General features: G+C 36.9%; 1 protein-coding gene across 6 annotated transcripts in view; it reads right to left on the bottom strand.

The window, feature by feature from the left end:
- Positions 1-941: 941 nt before the first annotated feature.
- Positions 942-19,921, bottom strand: part of LOC146004935 (uncharacterized) — a 470,180-nt gene continuing 451,200 nt past the window's right edge. For 5 of the 6 annotated variants that reach the window (XM_083143992.1, XM_083143989.1, XM_083143988.1 and 2 more), the window contains 5 exons: positions 19,028-19,661; positions 17,590-17,734; positions 9,547-9,647; positions 5,389-5,439; positions 942-3,813 (listed from right to left, as the gene is read on the bottom strand). In XM_083143992.1, the coding sequence (XP_083000118.1) occupies positions 3,585-3,813; positions 5,389-5,439; positions 9,547-9,647; positions 17,590-17,734; positions 19,028-19,661 (1,160 nt within the window). In that variant the 3' untranslated portion in view covers positions 942-3,584. The remainder of the gene's footprint in view (positions 3,814-5,388; positions 5,440-9,546; positions 9,648-17,589; positions 17,735-19,027; positions 19,662-19,921) is intronic. The other variant, XM_083143990.1, reaches the window with a different exon arrangement.

A 19,921-nucleotide genomic window follows, 5' to 3' on the forward strand; every position in this document is an offset into this window, starting at 1 on the left:
AGACATTATATATTTTTTTTATCTTGCAGTTCCTGGCAAGGTAAATAGAAGTTCCGAAATTCTTTTCTCTGTGCTCTCATGTAGCTCAGTCAGTAAATGTGTCATCCTGGAATGCCAGAGGTTCCAGGTTCAAATCCCGGAGCGGTTGGAGTTTTTGGTTGCTTCCAATACCTCACCTATTCAAGCCAATCCTATACCCATTCCTTCTAAGTCCTTTTCAGGTTCACCGATCAGTGCGGAAGCCAACCACCATTGCCTGTCCTAGGGGGCCGGCGGGAGGTGAAAGCAAGATCACCAAGTCCAAAGACCTATATACCTGCACCAAGCAAAGGGCTTGGGCCCAGGCCTCAAAAGGCAGGATGATCCCCCTTCACTGACTGAGCTACGAGAGAGCCATTTTGATTTATTTTTTTCTCCTGGAGTTAGTTCAGAGCCTCGCCAATAGATGTCAGGCCATCTAGTGGTGAGGCTCTAAACTACATGCTTCAAAGTTCTGTCCATAGATGGCAGCACCCATCTGTACAGCAGTGCCATCTAGTGGTGGGGCTCTGAACTACAAGCTTCAGAGTTCTGTCCATAGATGGCAGCACATGTCTGTACAATAGAGCCATCTAGTGATGGAATGCTGAACTACTTAGTGTTGTTTATCTTGATACCATGTATTAATCTATGCAAGAATAACAAGTTTCATACTTTCGCCAACAGATGGCAGCACCTCTGTTGAACATTGTTAAACAGCAAGTAACAATGTTGTTGCTACTGCAGTGCCATCTGTTGGCAGTAGGCTGAATTACAAGCTTCAAATTCTTGACAATAGATGGCAGGACTGGTCTGTACAGTGATGCCATCTGGTGGTGGCTTGCAGAACTATGTATATTTGTCTACAAATTATTCAATTCATCTATTAAGATTTCAGTTTAAAAATAAGTGTAAATGCAATCTAAGATGTATACATTTATTTTAAAAAACTCCAGGAACAATACAAGAAAAACATCTGCGAAACAAACCACCTTTGTTTATAACAAAGCAACATAATTTATTGGGCTGTGACACAATTGCAGCCAAACACACATAAAAAAGTATATGTATAGAGTAAGAAAAGATTTTTTTTTACATTTCAAAGTGTAACAAACAGTGCATTTATACATGATGATTGCTTTGGAAGAGTGAACATTTTTAAGACATATAAAAATTATTTACATTCACACGGAAGTATTGCTGGGAATAGCCAAGTTTATGAACAATGAAATGCAGTTCACTTATTTTTACTTAGATCTCTCCCCTTAAATTTACAAGTTGTAAACGCTGATCATAACTAACAAATTTGTGCAGGCATGTAATAAACTAACTTCATATCTTACAACAATTCTTTCTTTTTTTCTTTTTACTTATACAATATCACAGACCCATCATTGTCTTCAAGTTTCCACAGGTGATGCTCCACTTTTACGAGTTATGACAACAAAAACATATTGTTTCTTATCAGAACAGTGAGTGTAAGAGCACAAATGGAGTTAGATATCAATATGAAAATATTTCTCAATCTTTACCATAGATGATGAACATATAAACATAAACAAAGTGACAAACTAGAGCTGAACAAATAAATTATTACAAGAGAATCTGCAAATTTAAACTAGGGGGCATACTTTCAAATACTAAATAAGGGTGGATGAAAGAAATATATATTGACAAATGATGCTTATTTATCCATTGGAATTTTGAGTTACCCAATAAGGAAAAAACTATCATAGATGTATGTTTCAACACAGAAATATTGGCAACAGACACATTGCCTTGCAAGAAATAATAATAAACTGCAGGTCCAGTCCTGATTAGATTCTGTCTACAAATTAAACTTAACACAGATATTGCCACTAATTTGGAGTGTGTGACTGATTGACTTTTACCGTCATCACAAAGTAAAAACAAGTACAACGTTTATAACTTAAATCGTTGGGTAATTACAAACATTTACTTTCCTTCATAACAATGATTATAGTAAAGTGAAGGAAATGATGTCAAGAAACATAACTGACTAATGGAAAAATTAAAATTACATTCAATTATGCACACCAGATTATCCAGCATTTCAATCTGGACACCCCTCTCTCTAACACCTTAAGCTATTGTTTGAATGAATACAGAACTTTACGTTCATTTACAACCTGAATGTTGGGAAAACTGCAACAATCATCCACATAGTTCCAACATTTGCTTTGTTGAAAACAAATAACAAAGAATTTTTACCTGGATGAATTGGCAGCCAGTTAGTTACTCCACTGGGAGCAAACACTACAATGTACAAGTGTTGAATCAGGAACGAACAAAACTAAGTTAATTTTAATTTAAAAACTTGTTTCTAATGCAAAAGAACTTTTCAAAATATACCGGCAGAGTTCAAACTCAAGACAAGAAAATGATACACAGTTGAAACCGCAACAATGAATTGGTTAAAAAAAATAATTAAGAAGCATACTTCATGCAGGATTTGAACCTAGGCTCACTGGCTTCACGAATACAAATGAGGTACCGCTTGCTCTGTATTTGTACTTGGAGTAATGCCACCAAGTTATCTGAAAACTGTCTAAAAATAAGGTGGAAATTGAAAAATAAGTTAGAATAAAAACATTTTGTTCGGTTCTGCTCAACACTATTATTTAATGGGATGAAAAATGTGAAAACTTACAAATAAGAAAAAAAATTATGTTAAGTTCCTGGACGTGGTCTTATAAGTAACACTACCATCATTAAAAATTCATACTTGATCTATCAGACGCTCCACTAAGTATTACTAGCTTTTGCCACTATTTTTTCATTGTTACGACACTAAATATAGCTTCTACGTCTCCTCTACCCAGTGATATTCCAATATCAATGCTATCAGCTCAAAAACTGCACTGATCATATAAAGTTTTTATACCACTGTCACCTGAGATTATACGAAAACGGCCCCAAGCCCTCTTGACATATTATAACATATAACACTCTCTCTTAATAATAAGAATAATGTTTAGATGTCATTATTTAAAGTGAAAAAGTTTCAGGTTAAATCCATGGAAGATTTCTGTAACATTCTAACACTTGAGGAAAAATAATTACTGTACACACACGAACAGAAAAAAACAACTAATCATAGCCTGGCAGTACATGGAGCACCATTCCAGAATTGTGCATTGTCGTCAAAACAGAAAACCATTATTGAGCATGTTTCAAGACAAATACAATGCAAAAGTTGCAGCTGATCATCAAAAATGCAACTCATGGCAACAAGTCCCGTGACGGACTTTCTTGTTTTCAAAAACTTCAGGACTAGTATATATTTACATGTTTTTTTTAAAATAACTTCTTAACAAACACCACCTCTTTCCAAATACTTCTCACTAGTATAGTTGTACTTACATATTTCTTATCTTCAAAAGGAGAAAACATTTAGAAACATCCCGGTTAACCACTTTGGGTGACGACGGGATATAACATTATGTATATATATATATATACTTATACATATGCAGGTGTGTGTGTTGACAATTTCCACACCTTGATAAGAGAACATACAAGATTGTCGAGCATTTATAAGAGCACTAGCCGGTCGATGGTATGGGACTCCATGACGATACAGGTTCATCCTGTAACAGTGGCTGTTCACCTCTTCGCTTGGCCTTCCGGACACGTCCCTTGTTCTTCTTCAGATCGATCAGAGACGAACTGCTGTTTGGAGACGACGGAGGGCTGTCATCGCTCTCCACGCTATCCGATGGGCTCACGAGCCTCTCCCGGCGTTTCAGACTCATCTCCAACCTCCGCAAAAACCTGAAAATGCAAAATTTATTTACCAACAGAAAACAAAACAATGAAAAAATGACACAAGTGAATGAATTAATGCAAGATGATAGTGAATTCTGCTATTACAGCTGTATAGTGTTGCCTCTTAAGACTATGAGTTTGGATTTTAGTGTGTGTATGCAATACTTTAACTTGTTATACATTAATAAGATTCTCTAAACCCCTTTTTTCTCTGCAAGGACTCAAAGCCAGCACTAAGACAGCATAAAAGGGAGTGAACATCCTTGCCTAATTTATGCAACTGACGAACATCCAAGAAACCTAATGAAACTTGGAGGCAGGTACCCACAAAAGGAGAAGAGACGAATGAAACAATCTCTCTCTAAAAGAAATGCACATTTTTTCTCTTGCAGTATGCAAAGGTACGATACCTTTTCATAGATGATCATTTATGAACATACCACAATATATTGAGTAGTTCTTACGATGACACAATAGCAAACCAACTTGAAGAGTTCCGGAACCTTTTTACTAGAAAGCACTCCTCCTAACTGAAGCCGAACACCACGAAACGAGGGCAATGTTTCTGTTTCACAGGAGAGACAGGCACCCGGGGGCATATACACACATGTTTGCATGAACCAACTCATGTAGTTAGGTTGTTTACAGTTTCCAAGAAAAGCTGCGGTGCCTATGCTAATATAATTTCCCTGTGTCTATAGTGGAACCACAAGCAAAGAAACCTGTGCAGACCTGTGACTCCACGAGGAGGGGAGGGGGAGAGTGGACCATGCTTCCTTATGGCCAGAGCTGAACGGAAGGTTTTTTTCCTTGTGGTCGCTCTATAGTATAAACTACTCACACTGGTTCCTACAGCATTGTTTAGGAAAATGCCAATATTCTAAAAACACACATTTCCTGCTCAATTAATATACACAAGAAATGTGCATACGTATATGCGGACCTATTTATTTAATTCGATTAATTTTGGTGAACACTATCACCAGCCACATTGGAACCAACTACAAGTTCCACATCTGAAACCCTGAACATGAATTCCTGGTCAAATTACATGCCAAAACTTATCCCCACAAGTGCTGTAGTTAATGTGCGAATCTATAAGCAGTGCTCAATGCTATCAATCAGTTTACCTGAGCCTAAAATGAACATGCATTTCTCCCATATCTACCTCATCATTTTCTTGAATCTCAACTGAAACAAGTGAACATAATTATATTGGCAATTCCGGGAATCAACACAAACCCTATTTGCACCAACACGTGAACTTGTCGGTTAGCACAGAAAGCTAGGAAGCGAGCAATACAGGATATCTCATTGTGCTTGTTCACTCACATATTTCACTAATTCATCAATTATCTCCTTCATAATTAAACACGTTAAAATAACATTCAACCACACACATTCAAATCGCACAGTTTCAAAAACAGCCCAGCACGGATACAAATCAACAACTAACCACCTACCACCCCTGACGGCACAGGAGAAACTCTGTGAAACTAGCTACCACTAATGGAAACTGTGTTATACAGTAATCTTCACTACCAGTTTGTGCGAGTGCATATCTGAATCTAGTCGACGTACCTAGTGACTGGACAAGTTGCTTGACGAAACTGACCGGACTTGTTACCATACCTGATCAATGAAAAACATGATATAACAGCTTCCAAGAGAGAAACATGTTTAGTGTAATAGTAAATATGATACAATTTAATAATGACTGAGGGCAAATAAAGTGCAGAACGAGTTTTGGAAAGGTTGATAAGAGTACTAATGGGAGAACTGAATAATGCTCATGGAAATAAAGGATGACTGTAATTGCTTGAATAGAATAAAATTAACATTCAGAACAGTTTTTCTTAATTGAATACCTGATGGATAATATGTTTATAAAATTTTGCACACATTTGTATTTGATGTGAAGAGTTTATGGATGGCCACCTTCAATTATATATTTAGCACAGAAAACTTGGAAGTACAAACCACAAGTGAAAAAAAAACAAGGCAGATGGGCATTTACAACCATAAAAATAAAGTAATTTAGAAATCATTTGGACTTAGGATAATTGTGAAATGTGTGTGTGCGCATGTGTCTATAAGCAGTTTGGGAGTAAAATTTGATAAACCACAAAAGTATGAAACGGAAAAATGGAAGTGACAGATCGTCCATTGCATTATGACTTATGGGTTAGTTCCCTCATGTGTTTCTGGCTATCAGCGGCTAATGAAGGAACTTCATTTACTCTTGTACAGCAACTGAATCCAATGTTAACTCAATTTGGAACAGAATGTGGATCATCAAGTTTTACTCCCGAGCTGCTCACATATTAATGACAAGTACATACAAAATCACTAGAAGAATTCCGCTGGCTATAATTGTAGACTATGTGCCATGTTAGATTTTGACAGATTCAAATGTTACTCACAAATTGCAAGATACGACGTGTTGCTAGAAAGAAACCGGACTGTTGCTACAAAATCTTTTATTGGTTATTTTGTACAATACGAACATTATCCTCTTCAAAGTACCCATCTGTACAATCGATACACCGCTCCACATGAATCTTCCATTGTTGGAAGCAGTGCTGGAAATGATTTTCTGAAACCATGTTCATGACCTCCGTTGCTTTTCTTTTCACAGATCCTATGGTCATAAATCTGGTTCCTTTCAGTGCTAATTTGACCTTTGGGAATAAAAAAAAGTCACACGGAGCGAGATCCAGCGAATAGGGTGGATGTTCTAACACTGGGATTCCATGATTGGCCAAAAAAGCTTTGACTGACAATGCCGTGTGGGCAGGAGCATTTTCCTGATGAAGAATCCATTACTTGCATTTCCACAAATCAGGTCGTCATTGTCTTACTCGCTCACAAAGGGTCGTCAGCACCGTAGTGAAATAATGTTGGTTGACAGTTTGACCTTTGGGTACCCAATTCGAATGAATTCACCGACATTTGCATGTTTTATTCCATTTTTGACGTGCAAGGCCGTCCAGGATGCAAGTCATCTGCGGTGCATTTTCCGAGTTTCATAAGCAACATCACATTGATATGCTGTTCCACTTTCACACTTAACATTTTGCTCATGGAGCACAGATGTACAGTTCACTTCGCCCACAAGCTACAGCAGAACTGACTGCCGCACACCCTGGGCAACCACACAGTCGATAGGCAGGATATCACGTTATACACTCATGCACCGCTTGAGCTTGACGCGCTTGCTGTTTGTCGACAGCAATATCAATCTGGTTTTCCTAGCCACACCTCATATAAGAGAGAGCAATTTTGTGAGAGAGTGCATGAAAGGTATGCCTTTTTCGAAAAACTTAAAACATAGACAAAAAACAAGACTTGAAAACATCCCTCTTCTTCCATGATTTCCAGAAAACACACCTCCCCATAATAAATGCAGACATACCCATACAAGAACGAAACTAAGGACACCTACTGGACACCATGCGCTGAGCTCAAGATGTTCACTTTATCAAAGGCAAGAGAAAAGTCAGAGAACCTAAAGCTTTACCTACGATATTTGATCACCATGTTACAAGAGTACAAACAACAAAAGTAGGAACTAGGTAAGTAAAGCAGATTTCGGTATACAGTGGAACCTTGATAACTCGAACTTCAGGGGAAAAAGTAAAAAAATCGAGGTATCAAGGATTTCAATTTACCAAGGTTCGAGTTATTGAGGGCCAAATTGCTGACTTCAAGTTATAGAGGTCTAAAGTTTATGTATCAACACTTCTACAACGCACATTAAGAATGTTGGTTACATACACGGCAGGGTGGGGGAGTTCAAGTCCAGACACGATTGTTGATCACCTCACATTATGCACCCTACACAGACTTATTGAGGTCCGTGCAACTAAAACTTCGAATTATAGATATGATAAGAATGTAACTTCAACGCATAGAGGTTTTTCATAGTCTACCTTCAAGTTATTAAGCTCGAACGGCATCCCATAAACTACAAAAATTCAACTTATCAAGGTTTTATTCGAGTTGTTGAGGTAAAATTAGTATTGAGTGTTATGGACAATTCAAGGGGATTTCAAAAAATTCGACTTGTCAAGGAAATCGAGATGTTGAGGTTCGAGTTATCAACGTTCCACTGTATTACAATATGCAACAGAAGCCAGTAAATAGGTCACAAGTGCTAAAAAAAAAAAAAAAATGCTGGAACAGATATAAACATGAAAACGGTTTATTATTGCATTAACACATATCTCCATATTTCTCAACACAATCTTCAGCAAACCTATCCCACGACTTCCCACTAACCTGATATACTTACGCCTTAAGCACAGCTGCTACCTAACCTATTACCAAGCTGGGTTTTACTGCCATCTACAGGCAACATTTGAGACTACTATCACTATCAGCTATCCCATAACAGTTTTCCCTTGCAGTACGAAAAGTAATATTAGAGATGAGTAACACCTTTAATATCGATGTTAGCAATACTTTTCTGCAGTCCACAAAATAAATTTCTACTAATTTCTTCAAAAAACATGTGGTTGAGGGTTCTGACCGGTTGCAATGGAATACATTTTTCAATTTTAAAATCCTGCAATATTCATGTATTGGCACTGTCTCAAATCTATTCAGAAGAATACATTTCTTTTGCATACGCCCACATGAAAACATTTACAAACTCCGAAGCTGCGTTTACACATCACATTCTTATAAAGTGCCATAAATTGCAAGCAGAACCTGATTGATACGTATTAGTGTTCTTAATCGATGAATATGATCACACAGATCTGATGGATAATTGCAAAAGTTTCTTTAAAACTACCACACATTAATTCTGGGATCTACTTAAGAGCAATAGTGGTAACCACATGTCACTCAACAAAACATTGTTTGGAAACCAATGGTTAATCATAATGACAAGGATGAATAACTCAATCCACAATTCAAACATAAAAGTATGCACTTGCCTGGACATTTACTTGCATTCTTTGTTTTGTTTCTATTAAACAGCATTTTGTGAATTCACATCATCTGATGCTGTCAGGAGCAGACAACTGTTCACATACACAGCACATTCTTGCATACAGGGTGTCAATAAAAGAATGCACTCTTTTTCAAAAATATTTTTCTCAGTCCCTTGATGAGGCACAAGAGTTGTTTCCATCACAAAACTAAGCTCGCAAAGCTTACCTTAAAGAGACTCAATATGCACACCCTTTGTGATGCAACAGATATCTAGTTTACAGTCATTTTTTTCCACACTTGAATCAGGATGCCTTCTATAACAGTGACCGGTGCTCTCATCTTTGTCCAGGTAACCAGGAATTTTATACACCAACGGTAAATTGCACTGCATTGTAATAACAAGGCTTTCTTTGCATATTTTACAACAAAAACACATTCTGTTTGATTGGTGCCATTTTGCAAAAACAGTGCACAATGGGTACAAGTTGCAACCTATGCTTGCAGTTGCGGCGATTGGGTTCCAAAACCAGGGAGGCAAGGTGCCAAAACTGGGTGGGGGCAAAGACAGTATATTCCCCTTTGTAGATAAGGTTTAACATAGTGCAGGGACAAAAGTGTTGAAAAGTGGGAGTGCAACTGCCCCCCTCACCCCCCCCCCAATCGCCGCCACTGTATGCTTGTTATATGTCTCTCAACACTGGTAACCAAGGGGTAAATGGGATGGGTGCATTCTTTTATGCACACCCTGTATACTGATTTGAAACAACTACGAGTAAAAACAGCATATGAAGATGTTACCTTATTTGATGACCAATTGTCCGCATACGACATATTTTTCTATGAGGTTTTGGTAGTTCATCCCTTGGAGACAGCTTCTTCATTGCTAAGTTGTTTGTATCCTGGAAAATTAACATAATTATGTGTCAAAATAGGTCATGTAGGAAAAGTAAGAATAGAACATATCTGAAACACAACCTATTTCCTATCATATTGTAGATTGGTGCGTATTACTCACTATTAAATGAAATAAACAACGTTAAATTGTATAAAGTTAAATTAGTATGAAGTTTTTTTGGAACAACGTTTCAGGGTCCTACTGCCCCCTTCATCAGGTTCGTAGAATATAAAAAGGGAGGAAGGGGAAGGAAAACCCAGATGGACAAAAAGGTGTATACAGGATAGAATGCGAATATGGCAGGCAGTATATCGGGCAGACGGGAAGCAGCATGCACGTGAGATGGGGGGAGCATGATGATGACATCAGAGAGGGATTCCCCAAAACGGGGCTATCTGAACATATCATTAAAAGTGGGCATAAAATCGTAAAGAGAGAGGTCATCAGGAACGAGGAAAATAAATTAGGTAGAAATGTTTATGAAGCCGCGAATATTTGCATAGGGAGGAGTACTAAACTTAACAGGGATGATGGCAACTTGGAAGAAGGTTGGGTTAGACTTTTAAAGAAATGGGATAAGGCAATGAAAACTGAACCTAAGATCACTTTCATGTTACTCCGGAGGTCATCCGAGAGGCCGGTGAGGAACAAGAATTTACATTAGAATAGTGACGTAATAGGAGGGGAAGGGGGACTGAATATGAGGGGAAGCAGCTTTCACCTCATATCAGATTGGTGTTGTTCAATTGCAATTGCAATTGACTTGGGTTTTTATCGATTTCAAGTGTTCCCGTTTTTAAGTGGTTTTAATCGAAATAGGTGGTTTGTCTTTACAGGATTTTTAATATGTGGAGTTTTTTTAATTAGGAATGTGTCAGGGAAAGTGTTTTCAACCCTAACCTCAACCTAATCCACGTTTAACTCTTTTTAACGCAGCACTATGTTCAGTGCTTAGGAAAATATTTACGAACCTGATGAAGGGGGCAGTAGGACCTTGAAACGTTGTTCCAAAAAAGCTTCATACTCACTCACGTAAGTAGTGTTACATTTAACTTTATACAATTTAACGTTGTTTATTTCATTTATATTCTATTTCCTATGTATGACTATAACAATAATCAACTTCTTACTCTTGGTCAATGTCAAAAGCAATGTAGTGAAAAATCATAATTAAAAAGAATACAAATTAATGTTAAGAGAAGGTAGTTTTCAATGATTACTACATATAAAAAAATCCACTTGAGTGAAGAGGGAAAGCAAAGAATTCAGTGCTTATACTACCGTAATAAATTTGGGAGTCACTTGACGTCAATGGCTTTATATCATAATGTAATTTCTACCCACATGAGGATATTGATTTTTTTTTAAACGGTGCATTCCATAGTTACATGTGTGACAGTCACACATAAAATGTAAGGTTAATAGATATGAGATTGGATTAAAATATTCATAAAGAAGTAATTTTATAGAATTATGAAGTATTTTGTAGTGCTGTTAACAAATGAAAAAACTTGAACATGATGACATAGCCTGAATGCATGAAGAGCAGTAAAGAAAATAGGGTACGTGTGTGACGCTTCAAAAGAAAGTAACAAATTTTGACTTCATTTGTCTGTGAAACATATAGGCTAGAGATTAGAAACAATAATAATAATGATATTGATTCATTTTGTTATTTACATGGAGTGTGTTCCGAAAGTCTTAACAAAATGAACGAAACTAACTAGCCTTGTGAACCTGGTGAAACCAGTTATTCTTCAGACTTATGGGACGCTCTAGACGAAAGCGCAATACAAATTTTCCGCATGGTGTTCAGCGGATGGCATGTCCTTCTGGCAAAAATAAACTCTGCTGCGAACACTGTTACTCATTTTAATCACATTGTAAGAACAGTTATGGCACACATCTTCCGCATGTTGCTTCATATCGCTCTCTGTTAAAATTATAATACATTTTCTGAACTAGTGCAGTTTGAAGTCATTATGCATGTGCGAGGTCTGCAAGCAGCAGATGATTCTCACCGAACAACCCAGCCTCCTGGCCCGTGCGTTTGGTGAATCTAGTTCTTTCACGAGACGCACGGAATGCGACTTTTGGGACAGCATAATGAAGCTCACGAAACGCACGGGAGCCCTTATGGGACAACCAGTTACCATAACTCGTGCGACTTTCGGAATGGTCCCATGGAATAGGGCCACTTTTTATGGAATGCCCCAAGCATGATAATGCCTCCCTTCACCAAGTTAACAATTGTTGGAAGAAAATATTTTACAAAACTGTGAAACTACAAATTTTAGATAATACATGATTTGCACAGCTTCTTGCAAATTTCATTGAATTTTTGGCTTTACGAACTTGAAATACTGTGAAAATCTAACCTAAACTGCTATAATATTTATTTCACCGCCTGACTGATTCAGAAGCAATGCAATCCTAACTTTGTTCATTAATAATGTGAAAGCTGTAAGGGAAATTCATTCAATATCTCTTGGTACAATGCCCCACAAGAACATAGGATTGGTGTACCAGAGCGTATTCTATTCAAGAGAAAGCTCAAGACTCGAAATATCCTCAATCCTGTAATGTGTTGCTATTGTGCCAGGGAATTCTTAACATTTTTACCTGGTTTCAGATTAATACTGCAATGCAATATGAAGGAAACTTTGGTAATTGCTTTATACCCTACTTGCTTCAGCAGTATGACATTTAACAGACACTGAACAGAGAAGATACTCATGATTGGTCAAGTAGGTAAACACATACATTCATTACCTTTCTTAATATTTTATAACCAATCCAAAGCTCAATGAGTGTCTCCGCACAATAGGTAGCATGAGAGCTTTGACGAAAAAAATGCCCATTGCTAAGTCTACTGTGATATGTGTGTATGAATATTCAGTTTTGTAACTATATAGTGCAAAAGATTGTATTTGTATACTCTCAGGCAAGTTACACTGACAAATTATAAATAAAATATTATTTACATTTAATCTTAACTAATAAAGTTATTCTCTATATAAATCTCTCTACTGAGGACAACTGTTTTTATTTTTCCAGTTTCCAGTCTTAAATTTTGAATAAATGAATATTCTTTATAGAAAATACATTTTTTCTCTTTGTATGAATATAAGATTGACCTTCAAATATTCGAAGTTGTTTATTCACCATAAACAAGTTTAATTGAGAGAAATATAGTGATCACACTACAGATGGGCTATTACTGAACACTAATCTTGCAAATTTGAACACTGAACACCATCTGTGTACATGGATGCTTGTGGATAATACTTAGCTATCTGAAACCAATATGGCGATTTTTTGCTTCAATTGCTTCACCACTAATACAGTTCATAAAATGAAAAAAATGACAACTAAAGCTGATCATCATGTTTTATCAGATGTCATAAACACTTCTTCTTGACATAAATATGTCTTTTAGCACTGTACATCAAACTTTTCTACAATATTTCTTCCATTTGAAGTCAAATAAGGAGCTTACAAAATATACATGTCCTTTCAATCTTCCCATCATAAAGCCAGTCTCCAATGTTACCAGCTCCTCACAGATCTTTGCTACCAAACACATGCTAAAAATATCGATGTTCAAATGTTTTTAAATGTTGAAGATTTAAACTTTTGTGGAAAGCGGCAACATAAACTGATTTAAATATGAGTGTTGAAGTTACATCTCATAATTTGTAACACAATAAACAAATATATCAACATATGTAAGAATATTACAATTTCATGTATCATACCTTATATTTTAATAACAGCTGACTTTTTTTATATTCTGTGGAATTATTGTGCACTTGAATATATGTATCTCACTCCATTTACAGAAATGTATATCTCCCAATAATATCTTTTGTACACTTACAACATCTATAATTTTTTTAATTGATATTTTAGGTAAATAAGAGATGGTATGCAAAATTTTCAACATCTTGCAATACAGAAACAAATCTCATGGCAGCCATATTTGCCATTGTGTAAATAATTATGAATATTAGCTCATAAATAAGATAATTAATGTATTAATGAGACATTAAAAAATGTAATTTGGACATTTTGGTCCTAAAATAAAATTACAAAATTTCTGAATTATTGGTGCCTTGTGAAAACATTTTTATTTTAATACTGCAAAAATTTAACATAAGTTAGCATGCTGTGTAGACTGTCATACGAGGCTCCTAATTTTTTGATATTTTGTGATTTGTTTATCATACTCATTCTCGTCTTTCCTGGACTCTGTTTTCCCCCTCAGAACTCTCTCTCTCACCTTTGGTGCAAGTGGTCCCAGGTTCGATTCCTGGAGGGAGCTTAAAAATTATGTTGACTCAGCCAGTGCCGCAACCACAGGGGGGGCACTGCCCTCCCCAACCTTGGATGGAAATGAGTACTAGGGGGCAAACATTTACGGCCAAGTGTGCCTGCAGGGGGCAATTACCGCCCACAACTTCAAATTTTATGCAAATAAAAATACTTTTCGTAAAATTTTCTTGCTCGCTTTGCTCGCAATATGTCATTTATTATTTTCTATAATGCATTGTAAATTACCAGACAGAGAAATAGAACTTGTCTTAATTGAATTAGTTTTATATGCGTGAACAATTGTTTGGAGGAAAGGGAACATGCACATTTGGGAGACAATTTATGTAATTTTTACTGTTGGTTTATTGAGAGATGAATGAATTGGTTTTGTAATGTATTTAAATAATATATATTGTATATACATGCATTAAAGAAACTTTGAATACATACACAATTTAGTGTCCACGTTGCTTCATGTTGAATAATGTGAAACATATATTGTGCACGAAAGATTTACACGTTAATGTAAAAAATAATTATATTTGGAATGCATTTATCAAGCATTTTCTGTCTTTCAAAAATAGTTTGTGTGCTTGTTTTCCATTATTAATGTGAAATTGAACGTGTTGAAAAAATAATTCAAATCGTTTGTTCGAACACAAATGCTTTAGCACCAACTTCTACCCCCTTTTTCATAATTTACGAGGGTAATAATATATTTGGTACTACTACTACTATTAATAATAATAATAATGTTGGTTCCAGGTTCGAATCCCAGCTTTGGCATGGATGTTTGTGAGTGTCCATTCATCAATTTCATCATATCATCACTCATCCCCATCTTCGCAAATTAGCCAAAAGTGGCGCAATAAACGAAGTAAAATAAAGCAAATCAATAACAATAATACGAGGGTCACTATTTATATTTTGAGCCTTGGCAACACTGATTGAAGTTAGGCGCGATTTGACGTTTGCATGGAATCGTCTGGCATTATTGACCATAACGTACTTCAAATGTTTTGTCAATAGCTTCATTTGTGTTGTTTATGTTGCCTTGGAGATTGCGTGACAACAATAAAATGGAATTAACTCGTGAACATTTTCGTGTGATGATATTTTACGATTTTCGACGTGGATTATCAAGACAAAAGTGCATCGATCAACTTACTTCCACATTTGGCGATGAAGCCCCATCCCTTGCCACTGTGAAATGCTGGTATAACGAATTTAATCGTGGCCGCCATTCGCTCACCGACGAGATTCGCGAAGGTCGTCCAAAATCAGTTGTTGTTCAAGAAAACATTGATGCTGTGCAAAACCTAATACTGCAAGATCGTCATGTGACATACTGTGAGATTGAGGCAACCATAGGCATTAGTTCCACCAGCATATATAAAATATTACATGATCATTTAGCTGTGAGAAAGGTATGTTCTTGTTGGATCCCACACAATTTAACAAAAACTCAAAAAGACGCTCGCGTCAATTGGTGCAAACAAATGCTCAATAAATACAATCGTGGTGCTTCAAAAGATGTATATAAGATTGTAACAGGTGACGAATCATGGATATATGCATATGAGCCGGAACGTAAACAGCAGTCGACTGTATGGGTGTTTCAAGATGAACCCAATCCAACAAAAGTTGTTCGCGCTCGAAGCACATCGAAACAAATGGTCGCCTGTTTTTTCGGGAAAACTGGTCATGTGGCAACTGTGCCTTTAGAGGAACGTAGAACGGTCAACTCTGAATGGTACACAACAATTTGTTTTCCAGAGGTCTTCGGTCAAATACGGAAAACAAACAAACGCCGTCAGATCATTCTTCATCAAGACAATGCCATCTGTCACGCATCTCGTCTAACAACCGACTTTATGAACAGTCAAAAAATCGAATTGATGGGTCATCTTCCGTACAGTACTGATTTGGCACCCAATGACTTCTTCTTGTTTCTGAATGTCAAGAATAAATTGCGTGGACAACGATTTTCGTCGGCGGAAGATGCCGTTGATGCGTTCAAAAACCATATCATGGAGGTGTCTCAAGAAGATTGGAAAAACTTCTTTGACAAATGGTTCGAACGAATGCAAAAGTGTATTGACCATAAAGGAGAATACTTCGAAAAACAATAAAGCAGTTTTCAATGCCAAATTCCTGTTTTTTCATTGTTAGGCTCAAAATATAAATAGTGACCCTCGTAATGTTGTTATAATAATGTGTGGTTGCACCTTTGGACTCAGCATGGATAGGGCAATTGGGCAGCTACTTGAAGGAAGTAGCAGGCTTTTGTCTCAAAAGCCACAAACTTGCATCTTTTCCTTTTTTGAAAGTTTTCTTTTGTCTCCTTTCCTCATCGTATAAATAAAACGAGAATTAAATTTTGAAACAGAAACAGAAGATTGTGTAATGGAAACAGCATGCCCCAGCATTATTTAAATTCAGACTGTGAAAATTATTACTTTATTTAGCTGTTGTGCTCTATGTGAACAGAGTGCCTATTAGCTTCACGACATCACACAAGAGCATACATAGTTGAAGGCATTTGGAAAAGCAGTCAGTTGTTGAGGATTATTATATTTATTATTGTGTGACATTTTTTGCAATGAGAATTCATTAAATTCAGAAACAAGTAGAAAACTTTTACTTTAACATTATTTGTGTAACAACTGTATATTCAATGTAAAACATGGTAAAACAATGAGAAAATAGATGACAAGATTGATGATCTTTGAGGGAATAATATAATGTGTTTCATAAAGGACTTTACAACTTTGTAATTATATATAAATTTATTCACACGACTTACAGAGATGGTTTTGGTGTCATTTTTGTAAGAAAATATATCAAGTTTTTGCCCTATAAGTTAGTAACATTCAATGTGACTTCCATTGGTAATTTGGCAGACATCCCATCTGAAGTCGATTTCTTGCCAAACCCGCTGCAGCATGTCAGGCGTAACTTCCTCAACTGCACCGTAGATTCTTGCTTCGAGATCAGCGAGTGTAGCAGGTAGGGGTTGTCTGAAAACTTTATCCTTGATAAATGCCCAGAAGTTGCCTATCCACTGATTTGATAGGAACAACTGTATGCATGTTTAGCTGTAAATAAAGTTTTCCAGCATATCTAGGTACACTATTCCGTTAATTGTTCTCCCTTGGAAAGTAAACTTTGCTCTTGCTTAAGGCACAAAAAAATGTTCTTGGTCATCCTCTACCATACTTGGTACAAAAATTTCGTTGAACTGTTGTTCCAGACTTGGATTCTTCAAACCAAAACACACAACGAGCACATTCGGGACCAGTGAAGGCAGCCATTTTCGTACAACTGTTGCTAGCACTAGCGGTGGTGTGATTCGGAACTAAGCTACTACGTGAGTCAAAACCTGATGTATTTTGCTACAAAATTACACCAAAACCAGCTCTCTGAGGCATGTGAATAAATTTGTATGTAATTACAAAGTTGTAAAGTCCTTTATGAAACACCCTGTATATTAACAGTGTGGATAAAGATCCTGATTTTCATAATATAAATTGGATTCAAATTGTAGTTTGCAATTTTTTTTTTTTAAAAAAAATGCATAGAATTGCTTGTATGTTTTTCAGCATAGTACATATAGATATAAGTTTTTTTACCTCTGCCGTATCTTCCCCTGAAGCCTCTGTTGAAACGTGGACTTTAACTTCTGCCTCCCAGCCGCCCTCTGTAGGAGGACCCACCCAACCTTTCTCGGGACTTGGGCTCTTCTCGGATGACGACAACTTGACTGACACATCTCTGCTGTAATGAAAGATAATTCATGTTTGCATACATGAAATAGCAAATGTGTGATGTTATTGAAAGATAATTTGCTCACAATCTGGCACAGAGTACAGAATACACGGGTAAAGAGTTCACAAGAATAGAGTGTGGGTCAAAAACAAGAAAAAGTTGAATCTAACTTAACCGTATGTAGCCGAACATACCTAGGGTTGTAGTAGCGATATGCTTGGTGATTTTTAATAAGTGTACCCATGACCCTCTGTACCCCCTCAAGAAAGTGAAATATTTTGCATAGTTCATGAAGATTACATTGTTTATGAACATTTTCGGTTGTTTTTAGTTTGCGGAAATATGTTATTGTGAAGTACAACTGCTACCTTAGCGTATTACCTTACAATGAAGCAGAACAGCTCGAAGGCTTCGTGCAAGTGAATATAGAACCCAACACGACATTCCACAACAGAAGCTATAATTTTGTGTCATTAGGTTTTGGACTGATAGTTATTTTCGACGTGTTCTTTTGCTATTTGAGTGTGCATACAAATAATTTTTACTCATAAAAAGTGGTGAAAATACTCCAAAATGGCAGGTTTTTATTAAGTGGGCCAAATATTTTGGATCAAATATATCCGTTATTTGTTGAATGTGGCAACACTGCATGTACTGTCGCTACCTGGCTTGCAGTGACAGCCTGCAGATGCAACAGTTCAACGCACATTGTTGTACCATATTATAATTAGATATGTAATACAGCATCCGGCAGAAGTAACGCCCACTTTTCATGAGCTGTTAATCTACACCAAATCTTTTATTACAGGATTAGAATTGTACAGATTACTTATTGAAAATCAAAGTATGTAATAATGAAATATAACCACATCACCAAACTGAAGCACCTAACACATTTTAAATTAAGTGCTCAAAATGTTGTCCATCTCGTGGGAGACATCCACCACACAAGCAAGTCTTATGACATAATCGATGTTAATGTCAACAATTTTCTTTTAATGCTGCCTTTCAATTTATCAATGTTACAGGTTTTCCCATGTACAGTCACTGTACAGAAGATCTCTACTCCAAGGACACCACACAAAAAGAAATTGGGTGGAGTTAGGTCTGGGAATCGAGCCGCCACTTGTGGCAGTTGATGGGCCATTTTACTTCAGGAAACTTGGAACACAAAGGTTCTAAGACAATTAGAGCATTGCATCAATATACGCTTTATACTACACTACATAAAAATGGGCTTTACTTCTGCCGGACTCTGTATTATGTATAAATAAAATGTGACAAAAAGCACAAAATACTCACTTTGATGATGTCAGGCTCTCTGATGATGAGGACGATGACACTTTCGTAGAAGGCTGGGACCTGATGCGCCGTTTTGGACTTGGTTTTCTAGGTGACCTATCCTTGCAGGGTACCTCTAGCAATATGGTAGGGGAAGCAGCAGGTTTCGTTGGACTCGGACTCTTGCTCGCTCTTGCCCTGGTGCTGTTCCTCCTTTCCCGTCTCCTGCCACTTTTACGGTGCATTTTGTTTGGACAGTCCGAATGAAGAACTTCGGAACTTGGACAGTCGTAGAGACCGTCAGAGTCTGTGTACGGAAGTTCAGTCTTATTTTTGCCGTAGAACAACGGAGAAAACCTACCGAAGCCCATCTTGTCGCTGAGAGGACTTTCGCTTCTTGAGCTCACGGGACTGAGATGCTTTTCGGTGTCCACTATGGTGGTGGCACTGTCACTTTGAACAACGATTGCGGGTAACTGCAAAGATGCCATTCCAAGTTTCGAATCCAAACTTTCACCTTTCAATGACAACATTTTCTTACCCTGTGGCTGCTTCGATTCTAAGCTTAGGCTCTTCTGAATGAGATTTGTATGAGCCTGCAAGCCCAGTTCAATGATTGGCACATTTAAAGTCTTCCCGTTTTCAAGTTCTTTTCCTACAAATAAAGGTAACAAATATCACATGTATTAGAAAGTTGAATATTATTCTAATATAGTAAACGTGAAAACTTATACTTTAACTCTGCAGTTTGCCATCAAGCCAAGACAAATATGAATTAAACAGATTCACTTTTATTGGCAATTCTATGAGGCATTCTTCACTTAATGGCTTTGAACACATGGTTATGCCACTTTTCAGTGGATACAGTATGCAAAGTACGTTGAGAATAAACTGTAAGAAAGCAATGCCTGGTTA

This window comes from Lepisma saccharinum, chromosome 22 (genome assembly GCF_977018435.1).
Source record: "Lepisma saccharinum chromosome 22, izLepSacc3.1, whole genome shotgun sequence".
NCBI lineage: Eukaryota > Metazoa > Arthropoda > Insecta > Zygentoma > Lepismatidae > Lepisma > Lepisma saccharinum.